Here is an 18341-nt window from a genome sequence, read left to right as displayed (position 1 = left end):
ATGGTAAAATCACTAAAAATGAAGAACAAAGTTATTTGTTTTATTTATACCTCAACACCTAATTTATGTAAAATTATTAAGTGTGATAGAAATAAGCATAGGTGATAATGATTAATAAATATATGATATTGATATACTGTAAAAGCTTAATATAATAACAATAATATAAAAAAAGTTTATTTTCATTTGTTAAAAGAAAAACTAATATAATATTTGTGATGTATACACAGTTTTGGATCAGGTATAACTGTGAAAGTTTTCGGAAAAAGAAAACAAATTATAATATCTGTGGTTCTAATATAATGTACGAATGACCAATTGAAAACTGCCAACACATAATCATATCATATAAAACAAGCCTGTTTTAATTTTTGTGATTAAAGTTAAGCAGAAATTAAAATTTTTATAATCGTGTTGATATCGTATGATTTGTTTTATGCGTTTATCTCCAAAAACAACCATTGGATCTGTTGTTGAAATTGAAAGATGACTGGGAAGGACGAGTTCGTCTCTTACTCGCCCCTTCCCTCAAACCCTAATCCCAATCCTTACGCTTATCATTACCCAAATCCTAGTTCTTACCCCCAAAACGTTGTCGTTCTCCTACCCACCTACCGCCCTCGTTTTCACCGCCGTCGCCGCCGCTGCATCCTCTACTCATCCGCACTCTTCCTCTTCATCCTCTTCGCCGGTGCAGCCTTCCTCCTCTTCCCCTCCGACCCGGAGGTACGCCTCGTCCGGATCGGGCTGAACCACATTGGGATCCGAACCAACCCGAAGCCCATTCTCGACATTTCCTTCTCCCTCACGGTCAAAGTTCGCAACCGAGACTTCTTCTCCTTATCGTACGACACCCTCGCCGTCTCCGTTGGCTACCGCGGCCGCCAAATAGGGTTTGTCACCGCCCCTGGAACCGGTGGACGCATCAGGGCGCGCGCCTCTTCCTACGTCGACGCCACGCTCACCGTCGACGGGTTTGAGGTTCTCTACGATGCGTTCTACCTTATCGAAGATATCGCTAAGGGTGTGATTCCGTTTGACACTGAGTCGCGAGTTGAAGGGAAGTTGGGGCTTTTCTTCTTCACTGTTCCTTTGAAGGTACCAAATTCCAGTAATGTTTTAATTCAATTTCGGTTGTTTTTTTGCTCGAAAACTGATTCACACTTTATCCGCTACTCAAACACTCTTTGATTTTGGGGGAATTGTAAATAAATTATGCAGAGACATGCATATTTTTACAGTACTATAAGTTTGTATATTGACTTGTATATTAAATAAATTAAAAGTAATATTATTAATGATTATTTATGAATCGTTTGTAATGTATAAATTGAACTACAATATTGATGCATAAATTAAACGTGGTTTTATATTATAGGTTAAATAGTAATGTAGAAAAACAAGTTGGACAAAACATAGTACGTGTGTCTGTGTCTAATGAGTTGGAAGCATTAAAAACATTTAAAGCATTCTTCGTCTAGCAGGAGTATGTTGTGGAGGATTTTAAATTTTTTTGTGATAGACCAGATTAGTTACTTGGCATTATTTTTTTCATACTATTTAGAATTTCCCATGAGTGGATTACTTAGCTTTTGCATTTAATTTACTTGAAAGATGCTTCGGGGGATGAAGGTGAATTTTTTTCTCCGAATGTAATCTTTTAATTCAATGGTGGTAAAATACTGTTACTACCAATATTGTTTTGCTGTAACTATATAGCTTAAAATCTCGTATTTGATTGGTGGAACTTGCTATCTGGAGGATGTTGTATTTACTGGAAATTGACACGAGTAATGTCCATGCTTTTGTCTATTTGATTCCATTATATCTAAATACTGTATGCTTAATCTAGGCGACGGTGTCATGCGAAGTTTATGTGAATATAAACCAGCAGAGAATTGTGCGTCAAGACTGCTTTCCTGAGGTGAGGATTTTCATTTCTCATATCTGTCTACCATTTACAATTTTGTCTCCATATTCATAGCCCAGGAATGATCTTTGTCATCTATAGAGAGAAATTGTTCCGCTGATCCTGTCCATATTTTTTTACTGAATTGCATGTATCTGATTTATACTCCAGCAAGTAATTTTTAGGTTCAAATGCAATGCACTTGTCTCTTTTATACCTTGTGCAACTCGTAGCAAGTATTTAAGTTCTGTTTGGCTTACTATCAAACGCTTTGTCTGCTCTTACTACCCTAGAGGGACGAGGTTACATTAGGCACCTTTATTTGTCAAGAGAGTTAAAACCCAACTCAAAGTCAGTGTGGAGAAAAAGAGGCAATATTGGACAGTCCCTCGTCTGCTTCATATTAGAAGCCGCATAAACTTGGTGGGCACTTTTTATGTAATAGAAATTTGAACTAACCACAGGCTCTAGCTCGTTTGCTTGAACACAACTTAGAAAAGGGCGCGTGGAGTTGTGTGTGTAATTTTTCTTTGAATTGTTGCTTGCCTTTCTCCTGTAAGTTTCTGAAAATTCAAACAAGCGAAAGGTATCAAATAAATGTGTTCACTTCATATATGTGCATAGCAGCTACATGTATTAGCTTAAGACTTGAGAGCACGTCTCTTACAGTCTTGCCGTAGAGATCTTCTTTAGCTTAGCTGTTGTTTGAGAAACTGCTCAGATTAAACTTAAATTATCATGTTTTTTTGCCATAGAAGGCTGTTTCAATCATATAGGCTGTTTTTGAAAGAGAAGTTCAAACAACCATACAAAGGACGTAGAAATTACAGTGTTCTCCTATATGCAAAACTGTTATCATTGATCGCCTCGCCTCATTTTCACTTGGATTGGAACCTTGGATTCTCATTTTTTTTTTATAAATTGCTTGGGTTGCGTTATAGGACCCTTTTTTATAAATTGCTTATGCTACCATATTTCTGCCTTTGTTTAGTTAGTCTTATTTCACTGGTTAATCTATTCGTTTTGTAGCTGCATGCTTTTATTAGTGAAACATTATCATAAAGCTATTCTTTCCTGTGGCTCTGTGCAATCCTCCTTAGTATAACACTGGAAACTTCAAAGGATATCTGTTTTATGCCTTTTAAACTGAAATTGGTATTTTTCATTTTTAGATAGAATTTGAGTCGGTGTTTGTCAGCCTAGTAGCGTTTTTCTGTTAACCATTATCCATGTTTCTTAAATCCTGGAGTACTCTACTGGGCGATTGAGTTTCTAATAGAATTTACCCTCGGTACCAATCATCATTATTTACTGTTGTTTTTACGCAGTTTCAAAAGTTTAAGGTTGAACTAAATTATAGTATGAGCTTCTCGTTTGGTACTTTCAATTTTTCAAGTTTTAGTTATGCAGGCCTTTTGTCTTATTCCGTCTTGTTTCATATTCTTAAATTCTTGTAATTAAGCATATCTTAATTTAATATATAGAACTTGCTAATGCGTTATTCACTTGCTTCAGTCATTGGGTGATCCGCTGGATCAGAGCGCAGATATTGAAGCTGGTGATACATGATGCGGTATTAATCTTTAGCATCCTTTATCTATACTGCTCTGGTGGTGGTGGTGTTCGTATTCATTACATTATTGTTAGCGTGCTGTATAATCTGTACATGGTTCCACACCCTTGTAAATAACGATTAACTAGAAACCACCTGCATTTTGTATTCAACCCTCCTATGAGTTAATAATGTAATGAAAATGTTACCTGGGAGTTTTTCAGTCTTGTAGTTCAGAAATAAAAATATATCTTCCCTCATAATCTGATTTTTCTCTCCTTTTAGGGCGCTTATATATTCACAGTGCACACCCGGATTTTTGTTGAGTTTTGTTTTGATAGTTCTTTTATTCCACTGGTTGGTAAATACTTTTAGGAAAAATGGAATGGTGGTTTAACCAAGTGATTTGCTTTCGTCGCTTACTTATACTGTAAACATTATCTTTTTGTGCAATTTGAAATTGCGGAAGCTTTGAATAGAGTGTGTAATATATTATGTATAGCATACCGTAGTACGATAATTCGTAGTTTTTTTTAGCTGAGCCGATATTCTGTAGTGCACATGGCCGATTTTATTTAATTATAGCAATTTTTACTGTGAGATAAGACTTCATCGATAAGGCTCGGTTGATGCTGTTGAAATTCCTGGACATTTGTGTTGTTTTCTGTTTTTACTGTGAAAAACCAAACTCCTACTGATTATGGGGCAAATGTGAGAAAAAAGGTCCTAGCACGATATCGTATTAAAGTAGCTAGATTGGTTTTTCAACTTGAATTTCTTGGTGGAATGTCGTCATCAGAGGTTAGTGGGGTGCCATCTAGCATCAAATTTCTAGTAGCAGTCTCTGTTCTGACCAATATTCTGTTCTCAACGGGTTCTTCTAGTAGATTTATAGGTGATGGTACACATGCCTCGTTTTAAAGGGAACCTAGAGCAGGGGTATAAAACCCTACTTTCTTCTACCGTACTTCAATGATTAGGTGCTTTTGATCTCTCTTTTATTCTCACCGACGATGAAAGGCAGCATGTAATGCCTTCATGGTATTATTTATTTCACAATGCTTCTGCTATTCATTCTGTGATCTTGTTCCTAAATAATGCATAAACTGTAACCGCATCACACATTACGACCATTAGATAGATATATCTGTGTATTTGAGATGGCTATTGTGTCAATTCTGCTTAATCAAGATCTAACGGATGAGACTATAACTGTACCTTAATCAATATTTGTTTAAGAGTTAATGCAACACTTGTTTTTCTTTATTTTTAGTTAAGATACTAATTCAATCCTTATTTAGTTCAGTTTTATCAATTCAGTTTTTCTTATTAAGATTTTAATTTTTAATAAATTTAGTCATGTCGTTTAAATAATCGTGAATGTCACGTATTAGACGGTGAATTGTGGATCTCATTTATCAGTTTATGTCTTTTTTAAAATTAAATTTTATTAAAAAATATCAAAACTAAATTGACAAAACTCGACGAAAAGAAACCAAATTCGTATTCTAATTTTTTCTATCCAAACATGTAGTTATACGATGAAAAAATCTGCCTTATGGCACAGAAAAAACAAAGAAAGTCACAATTTTCATTATCATTCACCACAAAAGCAAGCAGCTCGAACATCTGATCTCAAATTCTGTCATCGTTCATCATGAAAGAAGAAAGATGGATTGTTTGTTTACATGCATGCTAATAAACTCTTATCATTAACTACATCCAACTACTTATCAGCTCTACCACGCCATACATACTCCCCGTGATGCAATCGGCACCGGAATGACCCCGGATGCTGCGACGGCGAGCACGCGCATCGCTTCACAGAACCACTCTCGCCGGAGCTGCCACCACCATCACGAGGCTGCCCTGGCACCGCTGACAAAAGCCATCTTCTACGCAGCATGAAGGCTTCTCTGTTGAGAAAAGGAAGTCCAGGGTGACACATTGATTCTTCTTTGTGCTTTGAACCTTTTTGTTAGCAGTGGCTACAACACATTATATATATTATGTGGCTCACTTTTGAAGTTTAGAGTTGAAAAAGAAAAGAATCTGAGAGGGGGAATATGACATTTTGGAAGAAGAAAAGAAAGGGGAAGTAAAACGTTGGGTGTTTGGCATCGTAAGAAGCACTGACAGGTTTTGAGGATGTTTTTGTAGTGTGTGTTGGGTTGTATTGTGTTGTGTTGTGACCAAATCCCACTGCATCTACGAAACCATGTTGTCTCTTTTGGCATCTGTCTTTGCTGCTTCCACGTGGCTCTATTCAGTCCCTCTAACTCAATAACAAATCTTGCGTGGCATCTGCCTCTTCTGTGACACCACCCACCTTCAAAAATATTCATCACAAAATATCGTGAAAATTTAAATAAAATTTAATCTAAATACAATTGAAAATATATTAAACTTCATATATAATTTAAAATAAAAAATACAATCCAATATGTTAAATTTTAAATACAATTCAAAAACATAAAAATACAAACAAATTACTATTTAAATTAAATTATTTTTGTTATTTATCCATTTATACTATTAGAATTTTGAGTGATAAATTCATCACATACGAGGATTTACGTTTAAAATTTTCATTTTTTTTATACAACTTAAAATTTATAGATAAATTGTAATCTAAATTTAATAGATTGGGTTCAATTTTAGTCTATGCGAAAAATTATAATTCTTTTTAAACTCAACTCAGGTTCAAATTTATATATAAGATTGATTTGTAAGTTTTAATTGTAATAATTTTAAATAAATTATATAATTTATTCCTTTTATCACATAAAAATGTGTTAGTTTATAATTGTGACATCCCAAAATATAGTAACCACATCATATAATTTAGGAGTCAACATTCCCAATAAAGAGAACAGTTAGAGTATGACTTGCAATTAAATACGTAACTACAGTCATCCAAATAAAGGATAGAATTTAAAACTTAAACAGTTTTGATTATTTCAAAATAACACCAACTCTTATTTAGAAATCCTAAAAAGACTATATTGCAGCATCAGCATCTTCCAACTCTTGCTCCAAGCGAACCTCCTCGACAACATCTGCTCCCATTCAAGTGGATGATCATCGCAAAGGAAAAACATACCCAAACAGCACACAACACAGAAGCAAGGGTGAGCTAGGTAAACAAGCAATAAACATATAGTACAATCAATCCATGTTATCATGCTTAGTTACGTATAAAAGAACAATTAAAGCATAGCCATTAAACCACGACTCACACACTCACACGACTCATCCGGATTTGTATAACTGTCGAACTATTGGTCGTCTTTGCACTTGCGTAGTTCAGCTAGCACTCCCCAACACTATGCAAGGTAAATCCCCCAATCTGTCTATGTCTAAACTCTAAGACTATAGACGAGGACCTCCCTCTACTCTCACCACTTACACTGCTCTCCTCTATCTGAGTATGAACAGTGCTTCGAGTGTAGGGATAGACATACCAGTTCAAAGCTCCATACAGTTATACAGAACAACATCATCACCCCACACATCACTTTCAGTCATCTCTCCCTGAGATGTCCTCTTCATATTCATTTACATCATCATACAACATCAACCATGTCATAAAAACAACTCATACATTACATACTTTCACAAAACCATCACTTATTAACACAAATTTCTTTAGGACTTTTAATGTTCAATACTAAAGTAATTCAAACAGCTTGGAGACCCTCACCAATGGCTCCGGAAGGGTCAAAACCCCCCAGAACGACCTAAAGAACGTCCAAAACGGACATCCGGAACCCCGAAAACCACCCAAAACTGTCCGGAATGATTTTCCGACGACAATAATCGATTATCATATGTGATAATCGATTATTTGCGAGAGCTTTGACGAGGATACAACTCTCTGACTAAAATAATCGATTATCAAGTGAGATAATCGATTATTCTTATCAGTTTTTGACAACAACGTGATTTTTCTGGTTTTGGTGTATCTTAGACATATCCAAATGAACAAATTAAAATCTGTAACTCTAATATTGATATGAAACATGTTTATAGATGAAAAGCATTGGTCATTTGGATAGGAATTAGATGTACTAAACCAACTCAATTTCTACTCCAAAACATCTAACTCAATAACTAGAGGACCCCAAACCCAATTTTATTAACTTAGGATCCAATTTCAATCCTACCTTGTTGCTAATGGCTTTGCTCAATTTTATGGCCCTAACCAGTTCTAATAGACTCATACCAGCCAGCCCCACTGTCCAATTTCACTCAAGACTCCCTAGGCTCAAATCCTCTACCTCAGTTCCTCTCAAAAGGCATAAAACATTACTCTCTTAACCCTTTACTCTTCTCGCAAGACCAACTCATCAATTCCATTTCAACCACTCTTTACTACCCAGCTGGTCAACGGAGAAGAATCAGATGTCTGAGCGCATCAGTCTCACCTTCGACGCCAACACATATGACTAGTCACAACGTACTGGACCAGGCCAGGGCTGCTCTATGATCAGGGATGTGCCAACTCAGGTTTTTAAGATTCCTCTATCCTACCAACACGGTACTCTCAACAAGTCCCAATTCAGTAACCTAAGTTATCCAAACTGCCCTATAGTGTTTTAGACTCTACTTGCCCCATTTCCCTTATCTCACTTTCCTTTACCGTAAGCTAACACAATACCTGCACACCTATTTATTAACCCCAAGACCAACATTACATATTCCAGTCCTCTCCAACAATAGTCAATACAACCAACAAATATATCCAGGTAAAATCAACATCAGTGTAGCATGATCACACAATTTCTTCATTTTCAACCAACACAATTTAAACATGTTCATCACCAAAACAACATAACAGTAAAAGCAAAATAAATCAGACAAGCATATCATACATCATCTAAAATTGTAACTAGCTCCCCTTACCTCAGAGTCGAACTACCAAGCTCATAAGAACACTCCTTTACGGTGTTTCACCAAATGAGAACTCAACCAAACCCTACAAACCACCAAGGTGGTGACAATAACAGCTCTTAGAGCTTGATTTAACAAACAAAAATTATAACAAAACCCCCTAGCAACATACAACCAGTAGCATTTCATGTTCTAGGTTTGAGAATGGAGACAAAGAAGGGAAAAGTTGACTCACCGGTCCAATCGAAAATGCGATCGGTTCAAAAGGAAGTCTTCGGTGAGATGAACGTCTGAGCACCCTCTAACCCAAGATTGAAAGGTTCAAAGAGCTGGAAATTTAGAGAGAAGGCAGAGAGAGTTTAGGGCATGAGAGTTTTAGAGAGAAGGAGAAATGAAGTTCAGGGGAAGAAAATGGGTTCTGAAGAGCCCCTCCTAAGGTCAAGTTGGCCTTAGTTTGATGGGCCTGGCTGCCCCACATAAGGCCCAAAGGCCCTTTTATAAATTTACAGGCCTTACAATAATTAATTTCACAAAAACATGAAAATTAATGTAAACATTTTACTCAAAATCATGTAGATGGTATCTCAACATGATTATGAAAAGTTAACATTAAACCAAATGTTTATTTTTGTCTTAGATTCATTAGGTATTGTGTTCATTTTTCTTTTACATCAAAATTTAGGTCTAGTTGTAATGTTTAATTTTTTCATTGTTGACCATATTTCAATTTAAAATTAATAAAAAAAATTAAAAATCATACCTAACCTAAAATTTATTCAGTACTTCGACTTCATTACGAAAATGTTACATATTATAAGGACCTGTTCATGGAAGAAGAACGTAAGAAACTAAATAATAATAAGAATAAAATAAGAAACTTAGTTAATGCATACACGTGTGAGAGAAGTTGGAAACTTTTAACCTATTTGTATTCAATTTTAATGAATAAAAACAGAGTTAATAAAGGATCTTGATTTTTCTATTCATTTTTAATACTTAGGATTATATTCTGGAATGATTATAAAAATAGAGAATATTACTTTCCTTTTCGAATTCTTAGTTAATTATTTTATTTGTTATTTAGTATGTTGTTTATAATATAGGTGTCTAACCCTAGTTAAAACTTTTTTAAGATGTTTAAAACAAGACGTGTGACATTGACGTATAAAAACTCATAAAATCATTAACAATACCATGCAAATATCATCTTACTATTTTTTAACACAAACGTAAAATTTAATCCCATTGTCAAAAGGGTCGTAATTTTCCTAAAATAAATTATTATACAAATGATTCATTTGATAATCATGCCTATTCCTGATCTTGATATGATAAAAGAAAATGCCAAAATGTTTTTGGTAAAGTTTGATGTGTTATTATTCCTTTCACTTTCAAAGTATACATTCTTCTTTTCTTCCTTTAACCATAATTAGTAATGACTTATGAGACTGTTAAACCAATTTTTGATGATTTTTTTTTCTCATTAGTAATAGTTTAAATTAATTTATTTTAAAAATTATTAATAAGTAAATTTAAATTTAATTTATTTATACAAAATTGACATAAAAAATAAACGTCTTACACATTTATATATTATAAATTTACCTTATTTTCATAAGTTTTTAATAAATATTTTTTTATGAAATTAAATATTTATCAATGATTCAATGTTAGTGACTGATATAATATAATACATATAATATACTTTTTTAGAATAAATTACAATATACTAAATTAAGAAGGACTCTTTCTCACAAATCCGACTCATAAATAATATAATAAAATGAAAATATTTCTTGAAAACGTGTTTTCCAACCAAAACATAAACGACACATTAAGATTCTTGAAGACCTATTTCATTTTGTTACATTAATTCGATTTGAAATTAAAATTTTAGAGATTATAGTTGAGAAATTAGGAACGAATTTGAGTTGAATTTTGGAATTAAATTTGAGATAGACTATAATAAATCTGATATTAAGATCTTACATATAGAAATTCACAGTAAATGTGTTTTCTGATTAGATGCATGTGCATTTTGTTAATAATTAAAAAATATATCTAAAAGTAGTATATTTCTGAATATTGCACTGACTACTTATATTTAATTTACAGACTATATTTAAAAAGAGAATAATACTTTTATAAACTAAATTGACCTTCTTTTTTTCGGAAATAACTCATGGTCAAAGTTCAATGATTATTTGACTTTTCTAAGTTTTAGTTTGACATGCCTCTCAGCACATCACCTTTGACTATCGCAATATTAAGGGAATTTTTAATTTGGTTTATTTTAAAAAGTTAATTATTTAGTTTGTCAATATTTTAAAGAAATAGTTATTTCCTTAAAAAAAGCATTAATTCTTATAATAAAGATGCTGATCAAATTATCAAAGACGTAATTTTAATATCATTTAATTAAGTATCATGCTATTCACATATAATGCAGATTTATACATAATTTTTAAACACTATTAAATTTGTACACTTGATAATTAATACAATTAATATTTTTCCTTTTATTATTATTTTTATTACTATTAATTTAAAAAAACCATAAATGAAATTAATAAAAATATAGTAAACGACACAATTAAAACTTAACATGCTTGCAATAATAAATAAATTCACAAATAAACAGATATATTTAAATACTTATTAAAGACAATTGAAACTCAATGTTTTCTCCTTACAACAGTAATAACTGTTCCTTTAGAGGTAAACTCGGTTTGTATTAAATGTCCCATTAATTATTCAAATTTAGTAAATAAAAAGAAAATAAAATGACTATAAAACCTATATAAATTTATTTTGTTTGAACTGAGAAAAACGTGTTAATATTTCTTTTTTGCTTACTTTATTATATGAAAATATTAAGGTTTAATTTTCATTAACGATTGGTCCAATTTTTGTATGCTACCAACTAATTAAAAACTACTTTAAACATAAGTATTACAGAAAGTAATAAAGTAATTTGCACGGAATTAGGGTGATAACTACTATTCAAACTTTGAATATTTTTGGTGACATGAACACATTAAAAATATGATTGAAAAAGAAAAAGAGAAACATGTTCTAGAACAATTGGGGTTGGAGAATTAAGACAAAATTACAGATACACTAATGAATACACACTTAAATTTATTTGATATATATTATAAAGATAAAATAATTATAAAAGAAATACAATTTTATATTTTTAGATGAAAAAAAATAAAAACAATAATATCAAATAAATGTGAAAAATAAATAAAAATAAAATAAATATGAAAAATTTATTAGTGTAAAAATATAATTTCTATTATTAAATTACTCATTGTGGCAAAAAGCTATTAATTTCATGACATATACACATTTTAATAAATTAGAAACGTTTTTATTTGTTATACGATTTTTAGTACAAAGTGCGTAGAATAAATAGTAGATTCAGTTAAACAAATATTAATATATTTTTATTTATAATACAATAAAAAATTACCATATTAATATGAAATCCTTAATTTTATTTAATTTTTACTAATAATTAAAATCATAAAACATTAATAATTTTTAACAATTGTTAAGTGTGTTTATTAAATAAAAAGTTTAACGTTATTATGCAATTAATTTAAAAGAAATCCATTATATTTGTTTTATAAATTTAAAATTTTACTTACTTTTTAATATTAACGTTAATTTCAGTTTAATAAATAACATTATTATTATAAAAAAAAGCAAAAATTTAATAATTATAGTCATTAAAAAAATTTAAACCAGATTAATAAATTATTTCTTTTATAGTGACATCATGATATTTTTATTCTATCAGAAATAAAATATATTAATATTTATATTATACCGACTATGTTAATAATAAACCGAGTCGCCACCGAGTCGAAACCAGCTGCCACGTCTTGAAACTCAGTCTGCATTTGTTTCGTTGAAGTTTCTGGCAGACGCCACGCACGAAAGCAAACACAGTTCATTTCTTCTTTTCTTCGTTTCTTCATTTCTTCTTTCACTGTTATAAATAGCACCAACCTTTCTCACACTTCAAAACACATTTTCTCACATACCCTTTTATCTGCTCAACTTTTCCACAATTTTCTCGCCGGAAAAATGAGGACTGTGAATTTTGTCGCCGCCGTCCCACTTCTCACTTTGTTGTTCATGGCAATCTCTCATTTGGGTCATGCTCAGGATTTGCCTTCTCCAGCACCTTCTCCTACCAGTGATGGTAAGTTCAAAACTTTACCTTTTTCGTCTTCTTCTTCACTTTTTTTTCTCTTTCGGTTTTCCGTGATTTATATAAAGTGATAAACTTTCTCCTTTTTATGTTCTCCTTTTACAATTTGTTGATCTGGGTTTGTTTTTGATTGTCACAGGAACCACAATCGATCAAGGAATTGCTTACATTCTTATGCTGGTGGCTCTGGGCATCACATATATGATTCATTGATTCTTCTTTTCTTTATTGCTTTTATCATGGTCGTATTTAGAGAAAAATTCAGAATTTTTGTGCTGTAATTATTATCATTATTAATGAAATTCAATATTATTCGTTCTTATACATTTCTTCTTCCTTTTTGGGTCAATTTTTCTCCATTGTTGTTGCATGTAACTGTGTGCTGGGAATTCTCTTTTCATTGTTCAAAAGCTTCCATTTTTTAATAACGCGGCTTAGAAAAATTGGACCCATGATAGAGATTGGATTGATTATACTATTATGCGTAAAAAAGACAACTTGTTGTAAGACTTTATGAAAAAACATTCAATATTGCATTCACAGTTCATACAGGGTACAAATTGGTCAAGCCGTGTAAATTTGAATGTTAACCACTCAAGGAATTTCAACCTATTATTTAATGGCACTATTAAATAATGCACTAACACCTCTAGAAAAAAGAAATAATAAAAAGTAATTATTTTTATTTAACATGTATAATCTTGCAAGATGAGTTTCAAACACATATTAATGAATTTGTTTATGTATATATTTTTACTAGTACATTTGATAGAATTAAGAATTTATAAAATTATTATCATTTAATATAAGTTTTTTAAAAATAATAAAAAGTAGTAGGATTTTTTAAGGACATTTTTAATTTGACCATCCCAACTCAAGTATTCTAGCTCCACCCTGTTTTCCAACCATCTAGAAATTTTCTACAATGTTTGTTGACTAATAATATTATTATAAAAGATAACATGGATAGTAAAACAACGCATGTTCATTTGAAATTGAGTTGTTTGTTTCCCCCAAATGCTTAAAACACTAAAAATTTATACATTGCTTACTTAATTCTTTCTCTGCTCTGCTCATTAATGTAAGCAGCTTTTTATACGATCCTGATCTAACAAACATTTTGCATTTCCAATGTTGTTCTTCAAAGTGGAGGATCACACAAGCTTTGAAGGTTATAATAATGCCTAAAACTTGCGTTGTTTTGCAACCTTAAAAGGAAAAGGCAAAGCATTAAGTTGCTGATTAAACTGATGTATGCTTTTAGTGTTTACAAACACACAGAGATGCAAATTTCAAAGCCAGGGAGAATTGTAGATAGGAGTTGCAACAGATTTAACTTTAAGATACTTATGAAGTGCTTCCAGTCCATAATCTCTTCCAAATCCACTCATCTTATACCCTCCAAAAGGGCAATCGATATCAAATGCAAAGAAGCAGTTGATCCAAATGATGCCTGCACGGATGGACCTTGATACAGTGTTGGCAATATCCAAGTTCTTGGTCACAATCCCTGCTGCTAGGCCATATTTGGAGCTGTTGCCTTTCTTAATTGCATCCTCAATGGTTCTGTTGCATGGATACCATACTTGATTTAACATTCAGTTCACAATAACAATCTCTTTTTTTGTCTCATTCTAAGTGAAAAGGAATATAAGATGCTTACTTGAACTTAGAAAGTGTCATCACAGGTCCAAATATTTCCTCTTGTGCAATTAGCATCTCCTCCTAAATGAATTTTCATAAAGGACAAAAACTTAAGATCAGTTGCTCAATAATGATAAAGACAGCTAATTTCATGGTTTTTGTTGAACTGAAATACACCTTAACATTGGTAAAAATGGTTGGCTCAATGTAGTATCCCTTTTTGCCCACTGTCTTACCCCCAGTCAATAGCGTGGCTCCTTCACTCTTTCCATGATCAATATAGGAAAGAATTTTATCAAATTGTGCCTTACTAGTCTGCAGTATAGAATCATGTTAGAGGAGAATTACATCACCAATGGTGTTTTTTGCTAAAGTAGTTATGTGAAGATTGAAATAGAATATACTAAGTGTTACTAATAATAAAGCTACATTCCTCAAATCCTAGCTTAAACAAAGTTGTGTTGTGCCAATTTGAAGTAATCTCTTACTTGGGGTCCCTGTTGAACTTTTGGATCAAAAGGGTCTCCTACTACCCAAGTTTTAGCCTTCTCCACAACCCTTTTCTCAAATTCATCATATATCCCTTCCTGGACAAAAACTCTGGAGAATGCAACACAGATTTCTCCCTGAAAAGTATACAGTTTCAAACAGAATAAGTCCATGTCTTTTGTATGGTACAAAATTTCCATAGCAGAAAATTTACCTTATTGTGTAGGATGCCAAAGAGAGCAAGATCAACAGCTTTGTCTATATCAGCGTCATCAAAAATCAACACTGGTGACTTTCCTCCTAATTCAAGAGAAACAGGTTTCAAATTGCTCAAGGCCGCAGCCTGCATTATTTTACGACCTGTTTCTGTTGAACCTGTAAAACTGACCTGTGATATAACAATTGCAACAAACATTATAGTTAGTGGTTAATGAAATAACCTTCAACTTAATCAATGATATAAACTTAACACTCAAATTACCGCATCAATGTCCATATGTGAGCTTATTGCAGCCCCTGCAGTTGAGCCAAATCCAGGTACTACATTGAGCACTCCATCTGGGATACCAGCCTTCATGAAAAGGGAAAATATGTATTCATGTCCTTCCATGTATGAAGATAGCAGATAGATACTAACAAACCAAACATTCTAATGTTCCTGAGGTAGCATTTGGCCCAAACACTTATGTTCCATGTTCTTTGATTCCACTAAAAGGGTGTAGAATCAACATGTACCTCCTTTTTAACACCATGTGTACCAAACATAAAACATAACATGTTATATTTCATATGACACTGACAAGTTAACTAGCCAAAATCGTATATACAAGTGAAGGCAACTCTAGTTGAGTTTATAGAGTTTGCCTTTATCAGTATTTACCACATAACAATATAAACTCTCTAATCTCTAGTCAGATGAAATTTTCAAAACACCTATAACTCATTGTTCTAATATTAAGAAATATACTTTAAATCTAATTTAATCTTACAAAATAGGGTGTGTAAGATGAGTTTTGTATTCACTTATGTATTATAAATTCGTCTTATGTGAAATCTATAACATTATATATAGAAATATCCGACATGTTATGTTCGGTCTCATCTCAAAATGTCTACCAAATGTTACTTTAGCTTTGTTTGATAAGTAACTAAACCAAGGGGTTAGCCATACCAACTTAGCAAGATGAGCATAGAAGAGTGATGAGAGAGGTGTTTGCTCAGCAGGCTTGATGACCATGGAGCAACCAGCAGCCAAGGCCGGGGCGACCTTGGCGAAGAACATGACAGTAGGGAAATTCCAAGGGATAATGTGACCAACAACACCAACAGGTTCCATAAGAGAATACAAGTGGAGGTCACGAGATGTTTTGAACACATTTCCATGAATTTTATCAGCAGCACCAGCATAGTAACGTAGGATGTTGCAGGCTTCAGGAACATCCACAGCCTTACACCAACTGAAAAGCTTCCCTCCATCAATGGTGTCCAATGCTGCTATTTCTTCTACGTTCTGTTCAATTAGTTGCGCCCATTTCAGCATAATCTTTGCTCTTTCCTGTCCAACATAACAAGTCACTTAATGTTGCTACTGTTTGAGAACAATGCTATTTGTAAAATTTTGTAGACTTCACATTTTCATTATTATTACTCAGAATTTTAGTTATACAATGCTCGAATCTTTTGCAAACTCTACTTCATATATGTTGAAAACTCATCTCAGCTTTTTGGTAGTGATGAGTACACAATTTTTCATATAATTGAAATAAAAAGATAGGTGATGAAATGAACTTACAGCACCGGGCATACGTGGCCATGGACCAAAATCAAATGCTTCGCGTGCAGCCTTCACAGCAATATCAACGTCTTCTTTGGTAGCTTCTGCTATTTCGACAATCACTTCCTCTGTTCTTGGATCAACAGTCTCAAACGTTTTCCCTTTTGTTTTTCCAAACAAACCCAAATGCATTAAGGTTCTAACACCCCGATTTAATTGTTAAAACATAAAAATGAAGAGATCATGATCCTAGTCCAAGATCAGGCAAGTTTACAAGCAAAAACAATACTATCACATTAAGCTCACATGATATTACTACATCATAATCATAAAACAAAGGTATATACTGAGAGATTCTAAGAATGAGTTGATTACGAAGAAACAACACCAATAAAACATGATCTCAGAATATTGATACACCTTTAACTTAAACTTTTCTACCTGAAATAGAATCTATAAATTCTCCATTGATGAAAAGCTTGGTAAACTTTACTGCTGGAATCTGGACAAAGGATTGTGAGTGACTTGCCATCCTTATCTACTTCACTGATCACTGATGACTGATACGGTGAATGCCAAGTTCCAAGGAAGTTTGTTGGCTATAGAAAGGAGACACAACAGTTACTTATACATTTGAATTACATGAGTTATTGGAGCTTTATATGATGGTGTTGGTGGGTAGCTGAAACAGGTGAGAGATATTATTCTCATAAGTGTTTCCTTCGCTAGCAATGGAACTCTCCTAATGCATGCATTTCAACTCCCTCTTTTTCCTTTTGCATTTTCCACATTCAATGCCAAAGGACTGTCAGTATTTGTGGGAATACAAATCATGTACAACCGGATAAACTGGAATTTCAATTCATCATCCATTTTTTCTTTTAGTTTCCTTTCAAATATATATGATTTTGCATGCAATATTTTTAAATATAAAAACTTCTTTACTATAAAATTTAATATCTTGTTATTCTCTAAATTATTATAAAAAATATGAAACAAATTCATGAAATGTAGTTTCTAAAATAAACACGTGGATATAATACAATATGAAATATAATATAATTCTCAATAGAAATATTTTGTATGATAAAGTATAAAAATAAAATATTTTATAATTTTGTTTAGAGAAAATCGCATGTGATGGTATGATTATAGTTGGAGTGATGTATATGAAATTAAAATTCACATGTTTCACTGTTTGATTTCAGTTTCAGTTTTATATTTGTTTAATAAATCGAATTAAGTTACCATAATCTTTCATAATTACTCTTAGGTTTAATAGCCAATTTAGTCCCCACTTTGGTTGAAAAATCTCAATTTAGTCCCTCGTTATAAAAGTGTTTTACATTAGTCCTAACTTTTAAAATAGTGGGTCAGATTGGTCCCTTTCGTTAAATATAAGTTAACGAAAATCTCAATTTAGTCCCTCGTTATAAAAGTGTTTTGAATTAGTCCTAACTTTTAAAATAGTGGGTCAGATTGGTCCTTTCTCTTAAATATAAGTTAACAAAATTAATGGATGATGATGTGACTAAACTTAAAACTAACGAGGGACTAAATTGGCTATTAAACCTTACTCTTAATAAAATATACATATTATCTTGTAAATGTTATTTATATTGATATATTATATTGATGTCAGTTATGTTTTGGAATATAAAAAAAAATAGAATAACTGAAAGAAAGTTGTTTTTGGTTTGGAAGTCGCTCGTTGTACACAATTGACGTGTAAAATAAACCACAAATCAATTGCTCTTTCTTTCAAGTTAAAACAAATTATCAAACTTGCTTTTTCAAACAATAACTTCAAGCTAAATTAATAACTTTTGAAATTTTGGACATAACCTTGATTAGG

At 32.4% G+C, this 18341-nt stretch overlaps 2 protein-coding genes and 1 long non-coding RNA gene across 4 annotated transcripts; 2 read left to right on the top strand and 1 right to left on the bottom strand.

Moving 5' to 3' along the window:
• The first annotated feature begins 409 nt into the window (after nucleotides 1–409).
• On the top strand, nucleotides 410–3724 carry LOC124821230 (uncharacterized). 2 transcript variants are annotated; one of them, XM_047293091.2, is made up of 3 exons: nucleotides 419–1098; nucleotides 1853–1924; nucleotides 3425–3724. In XM_047293091.2, the coding sequence occupies exons 1-3, from the start codon at nucleotides 487–489 to the stop codon at nucleotides 3476–3478; spliced, it is 738 nt and encodes a 245-aa protein (XP_047149047.1). In that variant the 5' UTR covers nucleotides 419–486; the 3' UTR covers nucleotides 3479–3724. The 2 variants fall into 2 exon arrangements, with proteins under 2 accessions (XP_087967550.1, XP_047149047.1); XM_088111424.1 differs by lacking the exon at nucleotides 3425–3724 and having other exon boundaries at nucleotides 410–1098; nucleotides 1853–3411.
• An 8702-nt stretch (nucleotides 3725–12426) lies between these two features.
• On the top strand, nucleotides 12427–12903 carry LOC148199907 (uncharacterized). Its single transcript, XR_015786403.1, has 2 exons — nucleotides 12427–12570; nucleotides 12719–12903. It is a non-coding gene; the product is annotated as an uncharacterized LOC148199907 (long non-coding RNA).
• An 842-nt stretch (nucleotides 12904–13745) lies between these two features.
• Nucleotides 13746–17205, bottom strand: LOC124821231 (aldehyde dehydrogenase family 2 member C4-like). The gene is made up of 9 exons (XM_047293093.2): nucleotides 16928–17205; nucleotides 16505–16647; nucleotides 15884–16267; nucleotides 15194–15283; nucleotides 14927–15100; nucleotides 14712–14849; nucleotides 14401–14538; nucleotides 14243–14304; nucleotides 13746–14145 (listed from the first exon to the last, which is right to left on the bottom strand). Exons 1-9 carry the CDS (start codon nucleotides 17016–17018, stop codon nucleotides 13872–13874), a joined length of 1494 nt encoding a protein of 497 aa, XP_047149049.2. The 5' UTR covers nucleotides 17019–17205; the 3' UTR covers nucleotides 13746–13871.
• Nucleotides 17206–18341: the final 1136 nt, after the last annotated feature.

This window comes from Vigna umbellata, chromosome 4 (genome assembly GCF_029865625.1).
Source record: "Vigna umbellata cultivar VRB3 chromosome 4, Vumbellata_1.0, whole genome shotgun sequence".
Taxonomy (NCBI): Eukaryota; Viridiplantae; Streptophyta; class Magnoliopsida; order Fabales; family Fabaceae; genus Vigna; species Vigna umbellata.
The sequence above is the reverse complement of the archived record's forward strand: the minus strand, read 5'-3'. Positions and strand labels throughout refer to the sequence as shown.

Excerpts from the sequence above, each read along its gene's own strand:
- LOC124821230 (XM_088111424.1), top strand. The coding sequence starts at position 487 with ATGACTGGGAAGGACGAGTTCGTCTCTTACTCGCCCCTTCCCTCAAAC. Across the intron at positions 1,099-1,852 it reads TCTTCACTGTTCCTTTGAAG|GCGACGGTGTCATGCGAAGT; the intron begins GTACCAAATTCC and ends TGCTTAATCTAG.
- LOC124821231 (XM_047293093.2), bottom strand. The coding sequence starts at position 17,018 with ATGGCAAGTCACTCACAATCCTTTGTCCAGATTCCAGCAGTAAAGTTT. Across the intron at positions 14,850-14,926 it reads TTGGCATCCTACACAATAAG|GGAGAAATCTGTGTTGCATT; the intron begins GTAAATTTTCTG and ends TATACTTTTCAG. Across the intron at positions 14,305-14,400 it reads CCATTTTTACCAATGTTAAG|GAGGAGATGCTAATTGCACA; the intron begins GTGTATTTCAGT and ends AAATTCATTTAG.